This window comes from Rhopalosiphum padi, chromosome 4, assembly GCF_020882245.1.
Source record: "Rhopalosiphum padi isolate XX-2018 chromosome 4, ASM2088224v1, whole genome shotgun sequence".
Classification (NCBI taxonomy): Eukaryota; Metazoa; Arthropoda; class Insecta; order Hemiptera; family Aphididae; genus Rhopalosiphum; species Rhopalosiphum padi.
The window spans coordinates 40,726,035-40,753,238 of NC_083600.1; the positions used below are offsets into that span (position 1 = coordinate 40,726,035).

The window sequence follows — 27,204 nt, forward strand, 5'->3', positions numbered from 1 at the left end:
GTTTTAATAACGTTTACATAACGCGCGTCGCGGTTACAGCACACATTCACTCCCAATTTATTGTCCCGAGCTAAAAGTATAATGATATCATACGTGCGCATATAAAAAAAAAAATAAAAACATTTTCGTACTCGGACTTAATAAATTATCAAAGACGACTTTCGACAATACACCTGCGACGGTTACTGCTTAATACTGCCGCCATTAAGTAGTTTGACTGTTCGAGGTCCAACTATTGATGAAAATAGTGCAGTCCATTATTATGCTGCTCAATTGATAATAATTAATGGTTCAATGATAATAATATTATCATTTCATTAATATTATAATAACAATATTATGGGGCCCTGTGCTGGTGTAACGTTGCAGCAACTATTAAGATATTTTCAAGGCCTATTATGGTATACCTTTCTGAGAATTATTGTTATTACTTATAAATATTATATAGTGAGTTATCAACGTATAACATGTGTACGGCGTTTAAAACTCACTAAGACTTATATAGATGAAATTATTTTTGTTGAAATGTAATATCAAATATACACATGCACAGGAGTACCGAGTAACTACTTAGTTTTACCAAATAATTAGGTTAGAGAGAAAACACGTTAGTCGATAATAGTCTTATGCTGTACCGTGACAACACCATTTGACATCGTAGTGGACCAAAATTATGTTTTATCTAAGTAATCGGAATGTTATTCATTCCCGAGTCAATAAATCAATACATATACTTAACCTAGAGGACAACTCATCCAAGTATAAGCTATGCACTATGGCACTATGCAGCTATTTATAACTAGAACATAAGAACACGACGGGCATGGATTGTGTTTCTCTTAGATCAATGAAAAACATATTTGATATACTACAAAATCATATAAAAGGTAGTCCAGATTTTCTTAAGTAAATTGAACACGTAAATATGCATAATAATACACATAGTTGTATTTATACAGTATAGATTCTCGTTATGTAGTTGAATATCAAGGAAAACAAAACTTCAAGATATCGAAACTTTCGAAATAACGAATTTTATTAAAATTCTCAAAAAAAATTGAAAAAAAATAGTAAATAATTATTATAATGCTTAAAATGCGTAGTTTGAATATTTAAAGTACTAATACTACATATACATATAAATAAACTACAAAAATGAATAGATATATATTTTTTTTTTTTTTATCTGCCATTAGTCGTTAGAGTTTGTTTAATATTACTTTTGTTTTTGTAATAATATACAAATTAATTGTAGGTATCAAAGGACATTTAAATTACACTTATTTTCCAATTCACTATATATTGTATACGAATGACTTATTGACTACCAATGCGTGAAATCACAATCACTATACTGAATTACTGAAAGCAAAACTTAATTTTTGTTCATACCGAAATGAAAATATTATTTGTGTATTCGAGATAACGAAAAACGATTAATTTTATTTCGAGTTATGCGGAGCAAGACGCTATTAAGACGTGTAACGGTAGTTTCAAGAGGATCTCGATACAGTTCGAGATAGCTACGTTCGACATAATAAGAATCTACTATATTCGCTAATAAACGAATAGAGTATTTCAGGGAAACGGGAAAATTTAAAAATTGCTTGGCCAACACTGTAAAACCAATAACATAGCAGTGAGTGTTATTATTTTTAAAACAACTAACTGCCACTCAATAATAATGGAGAGGTTTGGTTTACATCGCGAATTTTCAGTGACGAAGTTCTTTCGCGATTCTCGTAAAGAATGACTATTACGACGAATACTTAAAATGATTTTTACTCCATCGACTTCAAAACATTATTATGTCTACGCAACTAGGTATATATGATATATTTAAAATATGATTTATGAAAAATAAATACCACAATAGTGATTTATGGACGTCAAGAAAAATGAATACGCACCGGTGAGCGCATTGTTGTAATATCAAACACATCATTATCGTTTATAAAATAATTTTCTGAGATCAAATATTATAGAGGATCATGTTATACTTGCGTTGCACAAACATATTTAGTGTGCATTTAGATATGACAGTGACGTATAGTATTGTATGGTATGCGACAAATATTTTGTACACGATTTACAGAAGACCAATGCTCAAGTATCATTTTTCAACAGTTTTGCACACGACTGATTTAAATTGGTATTGATTATTGAATAATATGAAATGGTAAAACGATCACGCCTACACTCTAATATTTTATCTGTACGACTGTTACTTCAAAAATAATGTCCGTTTTGAAATCAATCATCATCAGTTTAAATCTGAAAAGCATTATGCAACAGTACTATTGTCGAGTAATAGTAATCACTAAAAATCAAGATAATTTGTTTTTTAGTCAAAACAGTAGACCACAAACTGCATACAGTAAGCACCATTAAAAACAAAAATGTTCCACAATAACATTATAAGAGATACCAAAAAAGTGGACCCACAGCATTTTATTTATTTTGCGTGAACTTCTACCAAAGTTTTCCCAGCTTCTCGGTCCTCTGCACAGTGTCGTATTTAGGTGGGGGGGAAGTGGCAATTGCCGCTAGCAGCACTTTTTTGAGGGCAGCTAATTTAACTGGGAACTTTTTTTATAATATTAATTTAATGATGTTTGTTTTATAAACATATTATGAAAATAAAATATATGATATGAAAATAAATTAATACATTTCACAATTGGATTTGATTATTTTGTTATAATGGATACTACTGAGAAAACCTACAATATTCAACATTCTAGGACACTCAATACATTTTTATACTTCATGATACTATTAGCATATCACATGTATTGTAAGTTTTTTTAGGGTAAAAAAATTGCCACTATAAAAAAACTAGCGAGAGGAAAAGGGCATTAAAAAAACGTGTACCCGGGGCAGCAAAATCCTAAATACGCCACTGCCTCTGCATCTTCAATTCTCACTCGGTAACTTAATCTCCTCTTAAAGTCGTCTTTTACTTGGTCCATCCAATATTGATATGGATAACTGATCATTTTTTTATTTAAAAAACCTAACCTGTCTAATCAATCCGCACACTGCACTACTTGCATGATGGCCAGCACACTCTTATCTTTTTATCTCAAAAAATCTTGCGAATTTGGCGTATAATATACAGTCTGCGATTTTTTTTCTTCTCACAAACACTATTTGTTTAAGGATTTTTAGTTTGGAGAAAACAAATTTATAAACAATATCAAATTGTAATATCATAATATATTATATAATGTATTTTTTAATATAAAGCGTTAGTGCAAATTTTTTCCAGCCATTTATTATTATTTTATACTCAAATTATGTAAATATATTTTTTTATTAAATGTATTGTATTGTTTTTACTCTTATAATTAATTACTTGATCAATTATTTTTAGTTATCAGATATATAATACTGATTTATAATATATACAAAAAATATACAAATTTATTATCTAATCGTAAATACGAGTATAATTAAAATATTAGACAATTATAATTAAATCAAATATTCAACCATTTTAAAAATTGCAAATCCTCATTGTCTTATTATTGTAAGCATCTAATATCAATATGAACTGATCACCTTTACATCCACAACTTAAACCACGATCAATTAAATCTATATCGCTCCCTACCCATCCTGCTGCATATTGCTTTGCAAATACACCATATAAAATATAAAAAATTAATACACACAATACCTTAGTAGAATGTTTAATATACAAATTATTACTTTTTCATAGAATGATTTTTGATAAAATTTTTGATTGAAATGCCGATGAAAAAAATTTTGCTTTCCAAAATATCTTTAAAATGTAAATAAGGTTTGTTATTAGTTGTTCTTATTGTAGTAAATAAAAAAAAAAAAAAATCGTTGGCCATAACTTTATAAGCATTTAAAGTTTAAATGTTTACAAAATATGTCAAAATCGCGAAAATTTACAATAAATGTTTTTGATTTATATCAAAGGTTAAAATTTCTAACACAAGGTTCTCTAACACTTATTCTTAAAATCACTGTAAAAAAAACTTCCTGCCTCAATATATAAACAATTTTATGAGCGTAAGAAATTTATTATATAATAAATATTTTACAAATCGAGTTTAATAACTGATATATTATAATTTAAATGTGTGTAATATATGTAAATGTTGATTGAAAAATATGAACACATTTCAATAAAAATAATCTATTTAATAGGCCCATTTTTTTACGTATTGTTACATATAATAGGTTATAATAACAATAATTACATGTATTAGGTATAAATACTTTAAATACTAAATACATATCAACATAATACATAGCTTTAATAAAATTAAAAATACATCACACAGAAATCCGATCTTTATTCATTATACAATTAAGTATATTATTGTTTGTATTTTTGCTTACCAATAACATCCTTTGTAATGACATTAGCCAAATAGGTGTAAATTTATTATAACAATTAAAATGTTAACAATTAAACCATTCATTTTATTATTTAAAATTTATAAAACAATATTATGATGGTGTAGGTATTTAAGCATAATAAACACGCACATTTTAGATATATTGTTGATTTAATTATTAATTTTAAAGGTAGGTGCTATTATTGGTAATTTTGACAATTATTCGCAGTTGTACACAAAAATATATAATAATTATAGTGACATTTATCTAAATACAATTGTTTGTTAAAAGTATGTACTATGCATATTAATTCAATAATATTGTTTAAAATTAGTATAAAATAGCTGGAAAATGTTATATTATGAGTTTTTATTGTTGACATTTAATATAACCTATCTATAGATTCTGTAAGTACTATAAAATAGTAAAATAGATTTTCGCTAACCGACAAAAATTGTTGTTTATAAACCATATCGGAAGAATTAAACGTTTAGATTTCTCACCATATTCTAATATTCATTGCACTTGAATTTAGTCCTTATACTTTTATAATAATTAAATAATTTAATCAATTATGTTTAGATATCAGATACATAATACTAATTTATAATCCATACTTTTAACAAAAAAATTTATTATTTAATCGTAAATATAATTACATCATTAGACAATCTTGATTACTGCAAATATTTAACCAAACTTAAAATCGCAAGTCCTCATTGTCTTATTTTTGTAGCCATCTAATATCATATGAAACGAAAAGAACTGATCACCATTACATCCACAACTTATGTTACGATCAATTAAATCTATATCGCTACCTACCCATCCTGCAGCATATTGTTTTGCAAATACACCCTATAAATTATAAACATTGTATTAAAGTCAGTATCTTGGTAGTTTGTTAAATATACAAATTATTACTTTTTCATAGAATGTTGTTGCATTGTCAGCACACCAACTATCTCTGTAATCGCGTTTACAATACTGTAAACAATAATTTTTCAATAATCTATTAATGCTGTTTTTTTTTTTTTTTAATAATAATAATAATTTAATTACGATTTAGATAAAATATTAATTAAATTATAAAAAAAAATATTAGTATTTTGTTGAAATTAATTACGAATTGGTTTTAGACAAGGGAGTTAAACGTATTTTTAAGTAATAATTTGGATATTGATTCGAAAATCGTGATTGTTAGTGGGAAATTTACAAATTAGGTACAAAAATACTGAAAATCATTCGATTTATTTTAACCAAACATAGGTATAACACGCATTTTTATTAAGACAAATATATTATTTATTAATTAGACACTTTCAACAACACAGCACGTGATTAGCATTTTTAACGTATAAAGATATGAAAATGTTCACAATTTATTATAAACTATTAAGTCATAGTAGATATGATCATTAAAAATGTAGAAAACATTTTCTAAAAAATTTCTATTCTAAGGGCTATATTTTATAATATTGGTAAACTCTATAATGATTTTAAAATGACGCTAAAAGCAAAAAAATATAATGTATAAAACATTTGTAAAAAAAATATTTTTCGATATCTGTAAAAAATGTGCTACCGACTATCATCGTGATTATTATTCTTGTGTTATTTATAAAAAATATAAATATGCACACACATATCCCCATAAAATATAAAGGTATTGTAGGTAGACGTATAAAGTATATTGATGAACAGGATTACATAATATTACCCATAACTCCTGCCAAGGTCGTAGCCAAAGTGGGACACGTTCAACCCCCCTCCCAAAACATAATCGACAATCTTTTTAGAAGTATGTAGGTTAAACTTAACAATTAATGATATATTTTAGAAAAAATAACCAAATAATGACTACTTATACTTATTGGTTATTATAAAATATTCTAAACACGTCGTTATAAATTTGATTTTTACTTACATTATGATATGAATATTTGAAATTACTTACTTTTTTTTTTAGCTTAACCTCCCCCTCTGAAAAAATTCCCAGTTATGTGCTTACGTCCCTGTCACCAACCAATTCAATAAGTATTACATTTATATACAGATATAAGGTATACACCTGCATAATAATCCTAGTTGACGAGCATTTCAAATTAAAAACATTTATATACCTGGTCATACGTTACTTCACAATGCTTAACACCTGAATGAACAGAATACACCGAAGGAGTTAATACAAATTCTAAATACACTTTTTCCTTTGCAAGTGCTGAAACGGTTAAAGTAGCAGCAAATTGTACCTGAAAAATCATGGTATTTTTAATCATATTTTTGATTCAAGGTTTGTTACAAATCTTACTAAGGAATGAACATTTGGATCAGCCAGTTCCAAAGGAGTAGTTCCAATATGCATTATTTCCTCATAACATATATTAAAGTCGTGAAATGTAATTAGATAGAAATCCATAATGTCATTTATCTTTGAAAAATCAAACCCTTTTACGCAAAATATAATACCGTATATTATAAAATGTACTCGTATATATTAGATATATTCACTTCAAAGTTAAATCTCAAAAATCATAATTAAGTATAATTTAAATGAAAGCTACTAAAGAAGTTCTCTATTTTATAAATATTAATGTGATTTTAATATCTCATGACTTACAATTTATATCATTTGCAGGATATAATACCATTGTTAAAGCTTTAAAATACAAACCAATTTTTAGTTTTGGATTTTTAGACTTTAAACTTGCGACGTATGATTGAAATTTTTCATAAAAGTTGTCCTTAAATTAAATAAAAAAATATAATAAATACATTTTTAAATGTTTTGTTAATGAATTATGGTATACAACTATAACAATCTATGCAAAGATGTAATAAATATATTAATGTATATCTATTAACTATTGATATGTACTTAATGCAAGTAATTAAATACATTAGTACATAGGGTCTCAAACTTATTTAATCTACTGCCCAGTTTGAGAATTAAAATATTTTCAGTCCCTAAAATGTTTTAAGATTGATTTAAGATTTGTAGTGTATCTTAAAACTAGTAATCTTTGGGTCATATACTTCCGTTATTGACCACTTTGAGAATGTTGTATGATTTGTTGTTAAAAATATTGCATAATTTATGATTTAAAAACTAAAGTTATAGAACCAATCTATAATACTTTCTTTGGCACAGGTCTAAGAACCAATTTATCTATTCATTTTTATTTAGTGGTTGATACTTGATTATAATTCATAATAATATAAAGAATAAGCTAAATGTTCTATAATAATTCTTATTAATTATAAAGATGATAACAGTGCATACGTTGTTATGTATATACGTAAATCGTACACTAGTCTTTAATACATTATATTGAATATAACACAACGGGGTGGTAATGGGTATATATTTTTCTTATCAATGACCCAAGGTGGTGCACCTTGTAAAAATATGGTTTGGCGCCAAAGTTGGCTGGAACACGATTGAGCACGATTGATCTTTTTCACAACACGATTGAGCATGAAAAAAGGTGCGACGTTGCCACTTGATACCGTAGAATATTATAATTAAAAAATAAAATACATTTTAATAAAAAATAGTTGCAAAGTTTCACTCATATACATATATAAAAAAAGTAAAAATTCAAATTTCTTTCCCTAAATACTTATTTCCGACTTTTAATAAGTATTTAAGTAGATTGTCAGCATTTTTAGATTTAGAATACTCCTGATAAGACTTTACAGTGAAATTAATTTTTTGGTTTTCGAATAGTAAGTCGTAACCGATATTTTCACGTATTTTATTAAAACCACCGTTTATTCCTACAAAGTACCTATACCGATTAATTCATTTATAATATAATATAATATACCTAGTAATTCATTTATAATATAATATAATCGAAACTATAAAAACTATAAAAATATAATAAATACATTAAATCATACGATCAATAAAAAAGTGAAAATCTGACAACGTTGTAAACAATATTTATATTTTTTATCGTGCTCAATCGGGTCGTCAAAAAGGTCAGCCAAAAACAACCGTGCTCAATCGGGTATCACCGCCAAAGTTTAGTTATCTTAATTGTTAGATGTAATAAATTTATGTTACACCAACTTCTCATCAATAGTAATTATAAAATCGTTCGAAAACTTCCTTGATGTTTTTTCAGTACTACTACTAATAAAAAATACCAAAACTAATAACACTTTTTAAATTTATATTGTTTATGATTTTAATAATTAATATAATTTTGAATTTATGAAAATATTTTGATTATAAATATATATTATATACATTTGGAAGGTATTTTAAATAAAATCGATACTTACAGTTACAACAGGATATTCTAATTTCGTCAAAATTAACCCCGCTACAGGATATTCGTCAATAAATTCTTTCAAATTTTGTGCTTCAGTTTCAATTTTATCATTAAAATTTTCAGATGACCAAAAATCTATAGATGTTTGTCCATAAAATATAAAAACCTTGGAGCTAAAATTAGTAAGTGATTTAATATTTGCTGTAAAAAATCATAAATATACTTAAATTATTGAGAATTATAAATGGATAAATGCTATTTATAACGTATACATAATATTGTTTGCCTAATTGATAGGTATCTACTATAATTCTAAATTTAAGTTACATTTAAGTCTTAAAAAAAAAATTGGTTATTTAAGGTATATAGGAAGATTATAAGTATTTAATTCATCAATTTCTTTTTTAAGACAAACCATAATTATAATTATTTTAATTTTTTACCTACAATATTTCTAAATAATAATAAATCATGTTACTTTTATAATATAAAATAGGCTCAATCATTATATTTTACAATCAAAGTTTAATTATTTTATAAGTAATTAACTATAATGACACAATACTATAAAGTAAAGAAAATTAGTAAATTTAAATTATAAATAACTCTAGATAAATTACCATAAATCAGAATAAATCTATCATTTTTTTAAAAATCTATCATATCTATATTCAAAAATTCACTACCGTTTTTGTGACAATAATATGGTAATGAATAACATTATATTTTATTTCATCCCTCGTGAAAAAGTACAATTATAACGCTAGTTTGGTGTTCTGAATAAAGTCATTAATAAATAAAATATTTAATTTATAAATTATGTGTTGTAAAACAATTCCAGGCAGAGACAGAGGTTCAAATATAATTTTTAAGATATAGAAATTTTTACATATGGGCGGGGTGTTATTAATCCCTTAAATAATCATATATTTTTTATACGTGTTTTTAAAACTATATCCTCTGTAAAAAATAGTCGCTCAAAATCTATAATCAAATTAATTACTTAGTAACTTATTTTTCTAGTGAAAAAGGATTATAACTACGATGAATTGAAATTAATCAGTCCCCAATATAGGCAGAGGTAATTTATAATCACGGTCGTCTTATATTTAATGTTTGCAATTAAAATAATTTTAAGTTAGCAAAATAACTAAAACTAAAATTGTAAAGTTTTAGAACTGTTCTAGATTTTACAACTAGTTAAAATTGTAATATTTTTTTACTTAAATCATCCGGAGATTCGAACGGTACAATTTTCGAATCGTCTGAACATGACATTCCATAATAGATATAAGACGTGCATTCATTCTCTGGTAGTTTGCTTAACTCTAATTTATCTTTATAACTCCCTTCATTGCTGTCATCATGATTACCTGAGTATCTACATGACGATTGACCAAGTTCTAAAATATAAAAAACTACATACATATATATATATATATAAAAAATATAATATAATCGTTCTTATTATTATTGAAGGTAATCATAGTAAATACCAAGACTTGCAGCAATGTAAGTTTTATTATTTTTTAAATAAACATTTTACATATTAGCCATTTCAAAAACGTAGAATATTTTTTTCATTGTCGATAAATAAATCAGAATAAAACACAAACTACTAAAATATTTACAAAAAAAACAATTTATACACTAATATAGTAATATACCAAATGTGTAAAATGTTGATGGAAAATGATGAGCGGATTTCAATTAAATAGATTAAAAAATAGGCCCATTTTTATTGCATTTTGTTACATATTTTAATAGGTAACAATAATAATTATGATCATTAAAATAAAAGTTTATATTTACAATGAAATGCGTTCTTTATTCGTTATACGTGCAATGATTTATATTGTTGTTTGTATTTTTATTTACCTATAACATCCTCTGTAATTGCATTTTCTAATAGGTATAGATGTATTATAAAAATAAAAATCTTAACCGTTAAACTATTCATTTTATTATTTAAAATTTAAAAAACAATATTATGGAGTATTCAAACATAATAACCACACACGTTTTAGATATTATATTGTTATTTTAATTATTAATTATAAAGATACTTATTGGAAGGTAATTAAATAATAATTTTAACAATTATTCGCAGTTGTATACATAAATATATAATAATTATAGGGACATTTATCTAAATAAACTTGTTTGTTTATAGTATATTCTATTATACTTATTAATTCGATAATATTGTTTTTTTATATTTACTAGATTTATGGTTTATATTATTTATTTATTCATATTAATTTATATGAGTAGTATAAAGATGTACTATGATCAGTGCCGAATCTACAAATTATTTAACCCGGCGCACAACATAATATTATTGCCGCTATAAGTCACCAATTCAAAATGCATGTGATCTAAAGTGTGTCAAAAACGGATTATTATAGACGATTTAAATTGGAAATATTCATACAATTAATAAAAATATTATACATATATTTAATATTTATATACTATAGAAATGTTTATTTTCAAGAAAAAAAAACTTAATTTAGAACTTTAACCTATGCTTAATACCGATAAAATATTTCTTTTTCTTTATTTTTATTTTTTGACGTGAAATCGTTAATATCTTCATAATCTATAGATTAATAGATTTAGCAACTTCGTGCTCAATGGATATAATTGATAGGTCATTTTAATCTTGTTTGTTTTGTATTTGATCTTTTATATGATTTAATTAGTTTAAATCTATAGTAAATAATTTTAGTTTTCAGCTAACCGAAAAAAATTCTTATTTATAAACCATATCGGAAGAATTAAACGTTTAGATTTCTCACCAAATTCTAATATTCATTGCACTTGAATTTAGTCCTTATACTTTTATAATAATTTAGTACTTAATCAATTATTTTTAGATATCAGATACATAAAACTAATTTATAATCCATACTTATAACACACAAATTTTTTATTTAATCGTAAATATAATTACAACAATAGACAATCTTGATTAATGCAAATATTTAACCAAGCTTAAAATCGCAAGTCTTCATTGTCTTATTTTTGTAGCCATCTAATATCATATGAAACGAAAAGAACTGATCACCATTACATCCACAACTTAAGCCACGATCAATTAAATCTATATCGCTACCTACCCATCCTGCAGCATATTTTTTTGCAAATACACCCTATAAATTATAAAAATTGTATTAAAGTCAGTATCTTGGTAGTGTGTTTAATATACCAATTATTACTTTTTCATAGAATGTTGTTGCGTTGTCGACACACCATTTGCCTGTGAAATTGTATTTACAATACTGCAAACAATAATTTTTCAATAATCTATTAATGCTGTTTTTTTTTTTTTTAATAATAATAATAATTTAATTACGATTTAGATAAAATATTAATTAAATTATAAAAAAAAATATTAGTATTTTGTTGAAATTAATTACGAATTGGTTTTAGACAAGGGAGTTAAACGTATTTTTAAGTAATAATTTGGATATTGATTCGAAAATCGTGATTGTTAGTGGGAAATTTACAAATTAGGTACAAAAATACTGAAAATCATTCGATTTATTTTAACCAAACATAGGTATAACACGCATTTTTATTAAGACAAATATATTATTTATTAATTAGACACTTTCAACAACACAGCACGTGATTAGCATTTTTAACGTATAAAGATATGAAAATGTTCACAATTTATTATAAACTATTAAGTCATAGTAGATATGATCATTAAAAATGTAGAAAACATTTTCTAAAAAATTTCTATTCTAAGGGCTATATTTTATAATATTGGTAAACTCTATAATGATTTTAAAATGACGCTAAAAGCAAAAAAATATAATGTATAAAACATTTGTAAAAAAAATATTTTTCGATATCTGTAAAAAATGTGCTACCGACTATCATCGTGATTATTATTCTTGTGTTATTTATAAAAAATATAAATATGCACGCACATATCCCCATAACATATAAAGATATTGTAGGTAGACGTATAAAGTATATTGATGAACATGATTGCCAAGGTCGTTGCCAGAGTGGGACACGTTCAACCCCCCTCCCAAAATATTATCGACAGTTTTTTTAAAAGTATGAAGGTACACTTAACAATTAATGATATATTTTAGAAAAAATAACCAAATAATGACTACTTATACTTATTGGTTATTACAAAATATTCTAAACACGTCGTTATAATTTTGATTTTTACTTACATTATGATAAGAATATTTAAAATTATTCACTTTTTTTTTAGCTTAACCTCCCCTTCTGAAAAAAATTCCAAATACGTGCCTACGTCCCTGTCACCAACCAATTCAATAAGTATTAAATTTATATACAGGTATACAAGGTATACACCTGCATAATAATCCTAGTTGACGAGCATTTCAAATTAAAAACATTTATATACCTGGTCATACGTTAGTTCACAATGATCACCTGAAAAACCAGAATACATCGTAGGAGTTAATACAAATTCTAAATACACTTTTTTCTTTGCAATTGTTGAGACGTTTAATGTAGCAGCAAATTCTACCTGAAAAATCTTGGTATTTTTTATCATATTTTTACTCAAGTGTTTATTACAAATCTTACTAAGGTCTTAAAATATGGATCAACTAAATCCATAGGAGTACTTCCACCTTGTAATACACCGCTATAACAATCATTAAAACCGTGAAATGTAATTAGATAGAAATCCGTAATGTTATTCATCTTTGAAAAATCAAACCCTTTTACACAAAATATAATACCATATATTGTAAAATGTACTCGTATATAATAGAATATATCTATATTCACTTCAAAGTTAAATATCAAAAATCATATTTAAGTATAATTTAAATGCTACTAAAGATATTGTCTATTTTATTAATATCAATGTGATTTTAATATTGCATTACTTACATCCTGTACCATTTGGATATGATAACATTGTTGAAGCTTTAATATATAAACCAATTAATAGTTTTGGATTTGTAGACTTTAAACTTGCGACGTATGATTGAAATTCTATGTAGAAATTGTCCTTACATAAAATTAAACAAATATAAAAAATACATTTCTAAACCTTGTGTTAAATAATAATACTATACAATTTTAACAATCTATTTAAAGATGTTATAAATGTATCAATGTGTATCTATTAACTATTGATATGTACTTAGTGCAAGTAATTAATAGATACATTAGTACATAGGGTCTCAAACTTATTTAATCTACTGCCCAGTTTGAGAATTAAAAATTTTTCAGTCCCTAAAATGTTTTAAGATTACAATCTTTGGGTCATGTACTTCCGTTATTGACCACTTTGAGAATGTGGTATGATTTGTTGTTAAATATATTGTATAATGCATGATTTAAAAACTAAAGTTATAGAACGAATCTATAATACTTTCTTTGGTACAGGCCTAAGATCAATTTATCTATTCACATTTAGTTAGAGTAGCGCCGAAACAGCGATCGCCATCCTTCTTTTAATGGTTGGGTCGTAGTGGTCCCGTGAAGGGTGTCTAATTTTCTGAACAATGAGGTTGATACTTGATTATAATTCATAACAATATAAAGTATAAGCTAAATTTTCTATAACAATTCATATTAATTATAATGATGTAAACAGTGCATACGTTGTATTATAAACGTTGTATTATATACGTTGTATATACGTAAATCGTACGCTATAGTCTATTATACATTATATTGTATAAAATACAACGGGGTGGTAATGCATATATTTTTTTTCTTATCAATGACCCAAGATGGTGCAACTCGTTAAAATATGGTTCGGCGCCACTGTTTAGTTATCTTTATAGTTAATTGTTATGTAATAAATTTATGTTACACAAACTTTTCATCAAAAGTAATTATAAAATCTTTCGACAATAGGATGTAGAAAAATTTTGCAATTTTTTGAATCATACTTCTTTATGATACGGTTATAAATTTACCTCCTTGATGTTTTTTCAGTACTACTACTAATTAAAAAATACCAAAACTAATTCCACTTTTTAAATTTATATTGTTAATGATTTTAATAATTAATATTATTTTGAATTTATCAAAATATCTTGATTATGAATTTATATTATATACATTTGGAAGGTATTTTAAATTATTTTAAATATAATCGGTACTTACATTATCAACGGGATTATCTATTCCAGTCAAAATTAACCCCGCTACTGGATACTCGTCAAGAAATACTTTCAAGTTATTAACCTCAGTTTCAATACTATCATTAAATTTTTCAGATGTCCAAATATCTAAAGTTTGTCGTCCATAAAATATAAAAACCTTGGGGCTAAAATCAGTAAGTGATTTAATATTCGCTGTAAAAAATCATAAATAGGTATACTTAAATTATTTTCAATTATAATTAGATAAATGCTATTTATAACGTATACATAATATTGTTTGCCTAATTTATAGATATCTACTAAAATTCTCAATATAAATTTAAGTTAAATTTAAGTCTTACAAAAAAAAAAATAGGTTATTTAAGGTATTTAGGATGATTATAAGTATTTAATTCATCAATTTATTTTTTAAGATAGACCATAATTATAATTATTTTAATTTTTTACCTACAATATTTCTAAATAATAATAATTCATGTTACCTATATAATATAAAATAGGCAAATCATTATATTTTTAAATCAAAGTTTAATTTTTTTTTAAGTTATTACAATACTATAAAGTGAAGAAAATTAGTAAATTTAAATTATAAATTACTCTAAATAAATTACCATAAATAAGAATAAATATATCAATTTTTTAAAAATCTATCATATTTATTTTCAAAAATTAACTACCGTTATTGTGACAATAATATGGTAATGAATAACATTATATTTTATTTCATCTCTCGTGAAAAAGTACAATTATAACGCTTATTTGGTGTTCCGAATAAAGTCATTAATAAATAAAATATTTTACTCATAATATGTGTTGAAAAACAATTCTGAGCGGAGACGGAGTTTCAAATTTATTTTTTAAGATACAGAAATTTTCACATATGGGTTGGGGATTATTAATCCCTTATATAATCATAAATTTACTATTATGATTTTAAAAATATACTCTCTCTAAAAATAAGTCTCTCAAAATCTATAATGAAATTATTTACTTAGTAACTTATTTTTCTAGTGATAAAGGATTATAACTACGATGAATTGAAATTAATCAGTCCCCAATAGAGGCAGAGGCAATTTATTATCACAGTCGTCTTATATTTCAATATACGTAATTAAAATAATTTTTAATTAGCAAAATAACTAAAACTAAAATGTTAAGGCTTTAGAACTATTCTAAATTTTGAAACTAGATAAAATTGTAAAATATTTTTACTTAAATCATCTGGAGAATCGTTAGGTACGATTGTCGAATCGTCTTTACATGTCATTCCAAAATAGATATAAGACGTGCATTCATTCGCTGGTAGTTTGCTTAACTCAAATTTATCAACATAACACCCTGCATCGCTGTCACCATAATTACCTGAGTATCTACATGCTGATTGACCAAGTTCTAAAATATAAAAAACTATATAATATATATAAATAAAAATATCATCTTTCGTATTATTATGGAAGGTAATTATAGTAAATACCAAGACTTGCAGCAATGTAAGTTATAATATTTTTTAAATAAACATTTTACATATTAGACATTTCAAAAACGTAGAATATTTTTTGTATTTTCAACAAAAAAAACAGAATAAAACAAAAACTACCAAAATATTTACAAAAAATACAATATATACACTAATATAGTAATATACCAAATATGCAAAAGTTGATGGAATAAGATGAGCGCATTTCAAATAAAAAGACTAAAAGTAGGCCACTTTTTTTTTTATATATTGTTACATATTAAAATAGGTAACAATAATAATCATAATCATTAAAATAAAAGTCTATATTTACAATGAAATGCGTTCTTTATTCGTTATACATGGAATTATTTATATTGTTGTTTGTATTTTTATTTACCTATAACATCCTCTGTAATTGCATTTTCTAAAAGGTATAGATGTATTATAAAAATAAAAATCTTGACCATTAAACTATTCATTTTATAATTTAAAATTTAAAAAACAATATTATGGAGTATTTAAGCATAATAACCACGCACGTTTTAGATATTATATTGTTATTTTAATTATTAATTATAAAGATACTTATTGGTAGGTATTTAAATAATAACTTTGATAATTATTCGCTGTTGTATACATAAATATATAATAATTATAGGGACATCTATCTAAATAAACTTGTTTGTTTATAGTATATTCTATTATACTTATTAATTCGATAATATTGTTTTTTTATTTTTACTAGATTTATGGTTTATATTATTTATTTATTCATATTAATTTATATGAGTAGTATAAAGATGTACTATGATCAGTGCCGAATCTACAAATTATTTAACCCGGCGCACAACATAATATTATTGCCGCTATAAGTCACCAATTCAAAATGCATGTGATCTAAAGTGTGTCAAAAACGGATTATTATAGACGATTTAAATTTTAATTATTCATACAATTAATAAAAATATTATACATATATTTTTTTTGACGCGAATTCGTTAATATCTTCATAATCTATAGATTTAGCAACTTCGTGCTCAATGGATATATTTAACAGGTCATTTAATCTTGTTTGTTTTGTATTTGATCTTTTATATGATTTAATTAGTTTAAGTTTACTTACACTTCGTCCAAAAGATGACTATATCACAAGTAACGGCAAACATATTTGATAGAATGTAAATATGTTGAGATAAGAAAAATTTTTAAGAATAAAGTTTAAAATTTCATGTGAACGAACATTTAATAATTAATAATTATCCAATTGAATTACATGTTGAGTAGAACTATCCAACTCTAAAATCAATTCATTTTTGTCAATATCTTTTTCATATTTTATACAAAAGTCCATTGCATGTTTTTTTAATTGAATTGTTAGCATACTAAATAAAAGAGCTAACCAATCTAAAAATGAAATACCTTTTGCAGCTTCATCAATGGAGTTCAAGCTTTCTTATAAACCGTTCAAGATTCTATCACAGACGTGTTTCATTATGATTGTAAATTTATTTTCTTCGAAAAATTTAGTGACAATACTTTTCATAATGTTGAAGTGATGATTTTACAAGAATTATTGTATTTCTATTCATCCGTATCAGTGGCATAATAAGGAATTGATTATGGGGTGGGATTGGGATATAAGTTTATACTATCGTTCTAGTGGGGCTATTCCCCCCACACCACCCTTTACTATAAATCTCATAGATCACTAAATTATATTATTTTATGATTATAAATTAAATGAGATAAATTTTAAAATAATGGTTTTCAAACACAATATAGAAAACAATTAAATTCAATTAAATATATTTTTCATCATTTATAATATCAAGTCAATTTTTCTTTTTCTCTTTTTTTTGCCAAAATATCCAGTATGTCGTCGGGGTTCAGCTTAATGTCCCGATGCACTGATAACATCATAAATCCATTCAAACGGTCCTATTAAGTATTTAAGTTAGTAAAAGTTCATAATTATTAATATTTATAATATTTATCATATAATTTAAAAAAATAATGATTATTACTCGTTTTATTATAATAGACATTGGTGCTGTACTGTTGCTCAAGGCTTATAGCACGGACTCATATATATTAGAATAATATAATTTTAATTTTTTCATTGTTTATATTAGCATTATCTATTTAGGATAAGATATTCAAAATCTTTAGAATTTTATTTAACTATTTATAGACCATTGACATTTTCGATTTTTCGAAATTTTTTTGATTGAAATGCCAATGAAAAAAATTTGGCTTTTCAAAAAATCTTTAAAGTTTAATATAAGGTTTGTTTTAAGTTGTTCTTATTGTAGTAAATAAAAAAAAATAAAAAATCGTTAGCCATAATTTTTGGTTATAACTTTATAAGCATTTAAAGTTCAAACGTTAACAAAATATGTCAAAATCACGAAAATTTACAATAAGTTTTTTTGATTGTTATCAAAGGTTAAAAGTTCCAACACAAGATTCTCTATAACTATTTCTTAAAATCACTGTAAAAATAAACTTCCAGCCTCAATATATAAACACTTTTATGAGCGTAAGAAATTTATTATTTTACGAAATCGAGTAAAATAACCGATATATTACAATTTAAATAGAGGTAATAATATAATATGTCCTACTTATTATCCTACACTAACAAATTATCTCCATTCAATTTCAATTGTATACAATGATACCTGTCATTGCATTCAAATTTAACACATCCATTATACTGACCTATTCTTCATCTCTACTATACAGCAAAGTGATTTCTGCTTGGCCACCTTTTTTTTTATTAAATGTTCAATTTACTCGTGTACCTACGTGATTATGATATTATTTTATCATGAGCGTAAATAACCTCAGTGGTTATTATTCTATTCTAACTACTAAACTAAATAATTACCTTTAATTTTTTCAAAACATATAGGTTTTGTATCATAAGGTGTGAGAGATTTCAATATTTATTTCGATTATGAAATAGCTGGAAAATGTTATATTATGAGTTTTTATTGTTGACATTTAATATAACCCACCTATAGATTCTATAAGGACTATAAATAGTAAACTTTAGTAAATAATTTTAGTTTTCCGCTAAATGACAAAAATACTCATTTATAAACCATACTGGATAAATTCAACATTTAGATTTCTCACCAAATTCTAATATTCAATGCATTTGAATTTAGTCCTTATACTTTTATAATAATTTAGTACCTATTTAATCAATTATTTTTAGATATCAGATACAAAATACTAATTTATAATCCATACTTTTAACAAACAAATTTATTATTTAATCGTAAATATAATTACAACATTAGACAATCTTGATTAATGCAAATATTTAACCAAACTTAAAATCGCAAGTCCTCATTGTCTTATTTTTGTAGCCATCTAATATCATATGAAACGAAAAGAACTGATCACCATTACATCCACAACTTAAGCCACGATCAATTAAATCTATATCGCTACCTACCCATCCTGCAGTATATTGTTTTGCAAATACACCCTATAAATTATAAAAATTGTAATAAAGTCAGTATCTTGGTAGTGTGTTTAATATACAAATTATTACTTTTTCATAGAAAGTTGTTGCGTTGTCGGCACACCAATCGTCTGTGATATTGTTTGTACAATACTGCAAACAATAATTTACAATAATCTATTATTGCTGTTTTTTTTTTTTAATAATAATAATTCAATTACGATTTAGATAAAATATTAATTAAATAATATAAAAAAATATTAGTATATTGTTGAAATTGATTACGAATTGGTCTTAGACAAGGAAGTTAAAGTTATTTTTAAGTATTAACTTGGATATTGATTCAAAAATCGTGTTGGTTGATGGTAAATATACAAATTAGGTACAAAAATCCTGAAAATCATTCGACTTATTTTACCCAAACATAGGTATAACACGCATTTTTATTAAGGCAAATATATTATTTATTAGTTAGACATTTTGAACAACACAGCACGTGATTAGCGTTTTGAAAATATAAAGATATGCAAATGTTCACAATTTATTATAAACTATTAAGTCATAGAAGATATTATAATTAAAAAATGTAGAAAATATTATCTAAAAAATGCCACTTCTAAGGTATGAAAATTTCCCTGCTATATTTTAATGTATAGGTATACTCGATAATGATTATAACAAATTACGCCAATAGCAAACTAATATAATGTAAAAAACATTTGTAAAAAAATTATTTTTCGATAGCTGTAAAAAATGTGCTACCGACTATCATCGTGATTATTATTTTTGTGTTATTTATAAAAAATATAAATAAGCACGCACATATCCCCATAAAATATAAAGGTAATGTACGTAGACATATAAGTAAATTGATGAACAAGATTACATAATATTACCATTAGCTCCTGCCAAGATCGTAGCCAAAGTGGGACACGTTCAACTCCCCTCCCAAAACATAATCGACAATCTTTTTAGAAGCATGTAGGTTAAACTTAACAATCAATGATATATTTTAGAAAAAATAACCAAATAATGACTACTTATACTTATTGGTTATTACCTAATATTCTAAACAAGTCTTTATAAATTTGATTTTTACTTATATTATAATAAGAATGTTTAAAATAACTTACTTTTTTTTTAACTTCCCCCCCCCTTTGAAAAAAATTCCAGCTACATCCTTGTCACCAACCAATTCAATTAGTATCAAATTTATATACAGATATAAGGTATACACCCGCATAATAATCCTAGTTGACGAGCATTTCAAATTAAAAACATTTATATACCTGTTCATACGTTAGTTCACAATGGTTTACACCTGCATAACTAGAATACATCGTAGGAGTTCATACATATTCTAAATACACTTTTTTCGTTGCCATTTTTGAGACGTTTAAAGCAGCAGCAAATCGTACCTGAAAAATCTTGGTATTTTTTATCATATTTTTTACTCAAGTATTTGTTACAAATCTTACTAAGGTGTTAAAATTTGAACTAGATGACTCCATAGGAGTAGTTCCACCATGTAATAATTCGTCATAACAATCATTATAGTCATGAAATGTAATTAGATAGAAATCCGTAATGTTATTTAACTTTGAAAAATCAAACCCTTTTACACAAAATATAATACCATATATTGTAAAATGTACTTGTATATAATAGAATATATCTATATTCACTTCAAAGTTAAATCTCAAAAATCATATTTAAGTATAATTAAAATGATACTAAAGATATTGTCTATTTTATTAATATCAATGTGATTTTAATATTGCATTACTTACATCCTGTACAATTTGGATATGATAACATTGTTGAAGCTTTAATATATAAACCAATTTTTAATTTTGGATTTGTAGACTTTAAACTTGCGACGTATGATTCAAATTTTACATAGAAATTGTTCTTACATAAAATTAAACAAATAAATAAAATACATTTTTAAACCTTATGTTAAATAATAATACTATACAATTTTAACAATCTATGTAAAGCTGTAATAAATATATCAATGTGTATCTATTAACTATTGATATGTACTTAATGCAAGTAATTAATAGATACATTAGTACATAGGGTCTCAAACTTATTTAATCTACTGCCCAGTTTGAGAATTAAAAATTTTTCAGTCCCTAAAATGTTTTAAGATTACAATCTTTGGGTCATGTACTTCCGTTATTGACCACTTTGAGAATGTGGTATGATTTGTTGTTAAATATATTGTATAATTTATGATTTAAAAACTAAAGTTATAGAACGAATCTATAATACTTTCTTTGGCACAGGTCTAAGAACCAATTTACCTATTCATTTTTAGTTAGAGTAGAGCCGAAACAGCGATCGCCATCCTTCTTTTAATGGGTGGGTCGTAGTGGTCCCGTGAAGGGTGTCTAATCCTCTGAACAATGAGGTTGATACTTGTTTATAATTCATAATAATATAAAGTATAAGCTAATTGTTCTATAATAATTCTTATTAATTTTAATATTGTAAACAGTGCATACGTTGTATTATAAACGTTGTATTATATACGTTGTATATACGTAAATCGTACGCTATAGTCTATTATACATTATATTGTATACAATACAACGGGGTGGAAATGCACAAATATTTTTTATTATCAATGACTCAAGGTGGTGAAACTTGTTAAAATATGGTTCGGCGCCACTGTTTAGTTGTCTTTAGAGTTAATTGTAATGTAATCAATTTATGATGCACCAACTTTTCATCAAAAGTAAGTATAAAATCGTTCGACAATAGGATATAAAAATTTTTTTTTTGCTTCATACTTATTTATGAAACGATTATTAATTTACCCCCTTTGATGTTTTTTCAGTACTACTACTAATTACACTTTTTAAATTTATATTGTTTATGATTTTAATAATTAATATTATTCTGAATTTATCATAATATCTTGATTATGAATATATATTATTTACATTTGGAAGGTATTTTGAATTATTTTAAATATAATCGGTACTTACATTATCAACGGGAGTTTCTATTCCAGTCAAAATTAACCCCGCTACTGGATAGTCGTCAAGAAATACTTTCAAGTTTTTAACTTCAGTTTCAATACTATCATTAAATTTTTCAGATGTCCAAAAATCTAAAGTTTGTCGTCCATAAAATATAAAAACCTTGGGGCTAAAATCAGTAAGTGATTTAATATTCGCTGTAAAAAATCATAAATAGGTATACTTAAATTATTTTCAATTATAATTAGATAAATGCTATTTATAACGTATACATAATATTGTTTGCCTAATTTATAGATATCTACTAAAATTCTCAATATAAATTTAAGTTAAATTTAAGTCTTAAAAAAAAAAAAAATAGGTTATTTAAGGTATTTAGGATGATTATAAGTATTTAATTCATCAATTTATTTTTTAAGATAAACCATAATTATAATTATTTTAATTTTTTACCTACAATATTTCTAAATAATATTAATTCATGTTACCTATATAATATACAATAGGCTCAATCATTATATTTTAAAATCAAAGTTTAATTTTTTTTTAAGTAATTACAATATTATAAAGTGAAGAAAATTAGTAAATTTAAATTATAAATTACTCTAGATAAATTACCATAAATCAGAATAAATATATCAATTTTTTAAAAATCTATCATATCTATATTCAAAAATTCACTACCGTTTTTTGTGACAATAATATGGTAATGAATAACATTATATTTTATTTCATCCCTCGTGAAAAAGTACAATTATAACGCTAGTTTGGTGTTCTGAATAAAGTCATTAATAAATAAAATATTTAATTTATAAATTATGTGTTGTAAAACATTTCTAGGCAGAGACGGAGGTTCAAATATAATTTTTAAGATATAGAAATTTTTACATATGGGCGAGGTATTATTAATTCCTTATATAATCATATATTTTTTATTAATGATTTTAAAAATATACCCTCTGTAAAAATTAGTCTCTCAAAATCTATAATTAAATTAATTACTTAGTAACTTATTTTTCTAGTGAAAAAGGATTATAACTACGATGAATTGAAATTAATCAGTTCCCATTAGAGGCAGAGGCAATTTATTTTCACAGTCGTAATTAAAATAATTTTAAGTTAGCAAAATAACTAAAACTAAAATGATAAGGCTTTAGAACTATTCTAGATTTTGAAACTAGATAAAATTGTAAAATATTTTTACTTTAATCATCTGGAGAATCATTAGGTACGATTGTCGAATCGTCTTTACATGTCATTCCAAAATAGATATAAGACGTGCATTCATTCGCTGGTAATTTGCTTAACTCAAATTTATCAACATAACACCTTGCATCAATGTCATCATGATTACCTGAGTATCTACATGATGATTGACCAAGTTCTAAAATATAAAAAACTATATAATATATATAAATAAAAATATCATCTTTCGTATTATTATTCAAGGTAATCATATTAAATACTAATACTTGCAGTAATGTAAGTTATATTATTTTTTAAATAAACATTTTACATATTAGCCATTTCAAAAACGGAGAATATTTTTTGTTTTGTCGACAAAAAAATCAGAATAAAACAAAAACTACTAAAATGTTTCCAAAAAATCCAATTTTTACACTAATATAGTAATATACCAAATATGTAAAATGTTGATGGAAAGTTATGAGCGAATTTTAATTAAATAGATTAAAAAATAGGCCCATTTTTTTGCATTTTGTTACATATTTTTATAGGTAACAATAATAATAATAATTGCATGTATAAATACATAGATACATAGATATTAAAAATTAATCATTAAAATAAAAGCCTATATATTGTTACATATTATAATAGGTAACAACAATAATAATCATAATCATTAAAATAAAAGTCTATATTTACAATGAAATGCGTTCTTTATTCGTTATACATGGAATTATTTATATTGTTGTTTGTATTTTTATTTACCTATAACATCCTCTGTAATTGCATTTTCTAAAAGGTATAGATGTAATATAAAAATTAAAAACTTAACCAATAAACTATTCATTTTATTATTTAAAATTTAAACAACAATATTATGGAGTATTTAAGCATAATAACCACGCACGTTTTAGATATTATATTGTTATTTTAATTATTAATTATAAAGATACTTATTGGTAGGTATTTAAATAATAATTTTGATAATTATTCGCAGTTGTATACATAAATATATAATAATTATAGGGACATTTATCTAAATAAACTTGTTTGTTAATAGTATATATTCTATTATACTTATTAATTCAATAATATTGTTTTTTATTTTTACTAGATTTATGGTTTATATTATTTATTTATACATATTAATTTGTATGTGTAGTTTACACCTATCAGAAGCACAATACTTTTTATATTGATGAGATGATTTTACAAAATAATTATTTTATTCCTATTCATCCGTATAATCAAACAACATACATATAACATAATAATATGTTATATTATAAAACAATAAATTGAAATAAAGGATATAGGTAGTACTAAATAGGTAAGTGTATGTATGTATTAATTACTTTATTCGGTATGTAGCAAGTAAGAAAAGTTTTAAAAAAAAATTAAAATATAGGATGTTATCTTTATTATTTCAGGCGATATTACAATGAATAAAATCCTCACGGCACAGTCTGTACAGTGTACATAATGTAGCAATAAAAAATAATTTCAATTAATTTTTTATCATATAATCGTATATTTACATACATAATGTTTGATTTCATATATCATTTAAATAGGTTATTGAATTTTATACGGAATAATAGGAACACAATTATTTTTATTAAATAATAAATACTATGAGTTAAATAACAATTAAAAATTCTGCATTTTTAATTCATTTAATGACGTATGTTAGGCCGCTATAATATAATATATCATGACATTATTTTAAAAATGCTATGACGATGAATATAATATTATGAAAATAATTATTAATTATTATAATAAATTAGTAATAAATGCGATTATTATGTTTATTTCTAAATATGTGTTTATAATACTCGTATAACTGCGATCAATTATTGTCAAATGTTTTATTCAAATTACAAATGTGTATCTATATCATTAATAACGACGTAAAATAAACATGTGCATCTTATTTGTTTAGTTTATTTCTATTCACCATAATAGTGAATTTTACAGTTTAGACCCGGGCTTGAAACTGAAAAAAAAATATTTGATTTAGATTATGGTGTTAATATCGTTTTCAGTTTTTAGCTGTTTTAACCGGTCTTCAAAATCGGTATCCAATACCGGTTTCAAACCCTGCTTATATTTTTAAAATTATAATTGTATGGCTTATAATATTTTTATTTTATTTTTTTTAAATAAAAGTTTTATCAAATGCGAACAGAAAACCATAATATATAACTTTAATTTATTTAAACATTTTTAATATTTTTTATGAACAAATTAAAAACTACCGGAACAGACTTACAGCCAGCTAACTTCATATATTTTAATAGTGTTAAGACTATACACTATAAATTATTATTATAATCCAATATGAAATATGTTTATCTCATATTTATTTATATTAGATGAAACTGATTGTACAAGGATACTATAATTTTATTATAAAATAAAATATAATATGTATATTTATTAAATTATTAAAATATGTTTAAGTGTGAATTTAATGTAACACATATAATTGCATATAAACATGATTAACTTTAATATTATTTATTTATTAAGTGTTAGTACTAAGCACCACTAATATTTAACCTTAAAAACGTTTAACGTCATTGGTAGGTACTTATTTATTATGTTATTCGATTTATATGATTATAAGATTTAAATTAGTTTTACTAATCATATTGTGACGTTAGACTGCAATTGAATTGGATAACTAACCTAACATTTTACATATATTTGAACAATATTGTACCTATATACATGCAATTTTTAATCTTTAAGATAATCGTTGCATACTCGAAAAATATTTTTACTCGGACGCAGCCTATCGCAAGATTCTGCAAAACAATATGTACCTATATACTGCATAACGGTCAATTATACATTGTTCAATTGTTGTAACATATAAATTATCCGATGGAATAGGTCAAAATTTGCGTATTCGTCGTAGACATATTTTATATATAATATTATATACGTTTGACATTGTCGATTGCAATTCGGTGAGTACCTACAAAAACGTGTCAGCGATCTCTGTGAGTTCGAGCGAAGTCCCATGCGATAGACGCTCGCCAATAACAATGTTTCCGAAACGCGCGACGGCGACGTATGTTTTGGGGTCTTGACAGTCCGTCATGGATGTATGAAATAGAAAAAATAAAATATATATATGTATACAAACCGTCATAAACACCATGAATCGACACACTTCGGAGATATTATTATAAAGACACACACACGCGCTCGCACGCGAGTCATATGTTTATATATATATTATATATATGTATAGAAAGCCGTTTTTAAAGATTGAGACGCGGATAATAGCGTTACGAGG

At 24.5% G+C, this 27,204-nt stretch overlaps 1 protein-coding gene and 1 long non-coding RNA gene across 9 annotated transcripts; both read right to left on the reverse strand.

Annotated features, from left to right (window-relative positions):
* Window positions 1–4,991: 4,991 nt before the first annotated feature.
* On the reverse strand, window positions 4,992–16,846 carry LOC132930295 (uncharacterized). Of its 8 annotated transcripts, none has more exons than XM_060996082.1 (9): window positions 16,639–16,826; window positions 15,995–16,174; window positions 14,784–14,974; window positions 13,554–13,674; window positions 13,242–13,378; window positions 13,057–13,182; window positions 11,882–11,944; window positions 5,203–5,235; window positions 4,992–5,117 (listed from the first exon to the last, which is right to left on the reverse strand). In XM_060996082.1, the coding sequence occupies exons 1-9, from the start codon at window positions 16,718–16,720 to the stop codon at window positions 5,094–5,096; spliced, it is 957 nt and encodes a 318-aa protein (XP_060852065.1). In that variant the 5' UTR covers window positions 16,721–16,826; the 3' UTR covers window positions 4,992–5,093. The 8 variants fall into 8 exon arrangements, with proteins under 8 accessions (XP_060852065.1, XP_060852064.1, XP_060852059.1 ...); XM_060996081.1 differs by lacking the exons at window positions 11,882–11,944; window positions 13,057–13,182; window positions 13,242–13,378; ... (2 more) ...; window positions 15,995–16,174; window positions 16,639–16,826 and adding exons at window positions 5,302–5,364; window positions 6,501–6,629; window positions 6,689–6,825; ... (2 more) ...; window positions 9,884–10,078; window positions 10,539–11,632; XM_060996080.1 differs by lacking the exons at window positions 4,992–5,117; window positions 5,203–5,235 and adding exons at window positions 9,968–10,063; window positions 11,617–11,815 and having other exon boundaries at window positions 16,639–16,825.
* Window positions 16,847–19,496: 2,650 nt separating this feature from the next.
* LOC132930296 (uncharacterized) lies at window positions 19,497–24,844 on the reverse strand. Its single transcript, XR_009662209.1, has 8 exons — window positions 24,660–24,844; window positions 23,911–24,090; window positions 22,713–22,903; window positions 21,507–21,627; window positions 21,195–21,331; window positions 21,006–21,134; window positions 19,807–19,869; window positions 19,497–19,740 (listed from the first exon to the last, which is right to left on the reverse strand). It is a non-coding gene; the product is annotated as an uncharacterized LOC132930296 (long non-coding RNA).
* Window positions 24,845–27,204: the final 2,360 nt, after the last annotated feature.

Excerpts from the sequence above, each read along its gene's own strand:
- LOC132930295 (XM_060996075.1), bottom strand. The coding sequence starts at position 10,620 with ATGAATAGTTTAACGGTTAAGATTTTTATTTTTATAATACATCTATAC. Across the intron at positions 6,826-6,997 it reads TCCTGCAAATGATATAAATT|GGTTTGATTTTTCAAAGATA; the intron begins GTAAGTCATGAG and ends TTTGCGTAAAAG. Across the intron at positions 5,236-5,301 it reads CAACAACATTCTATGAAAAA|GGTGTATTTGCAAAACAATA; the intron begins GTAATAATTTGT and ends TATAATTTATAG.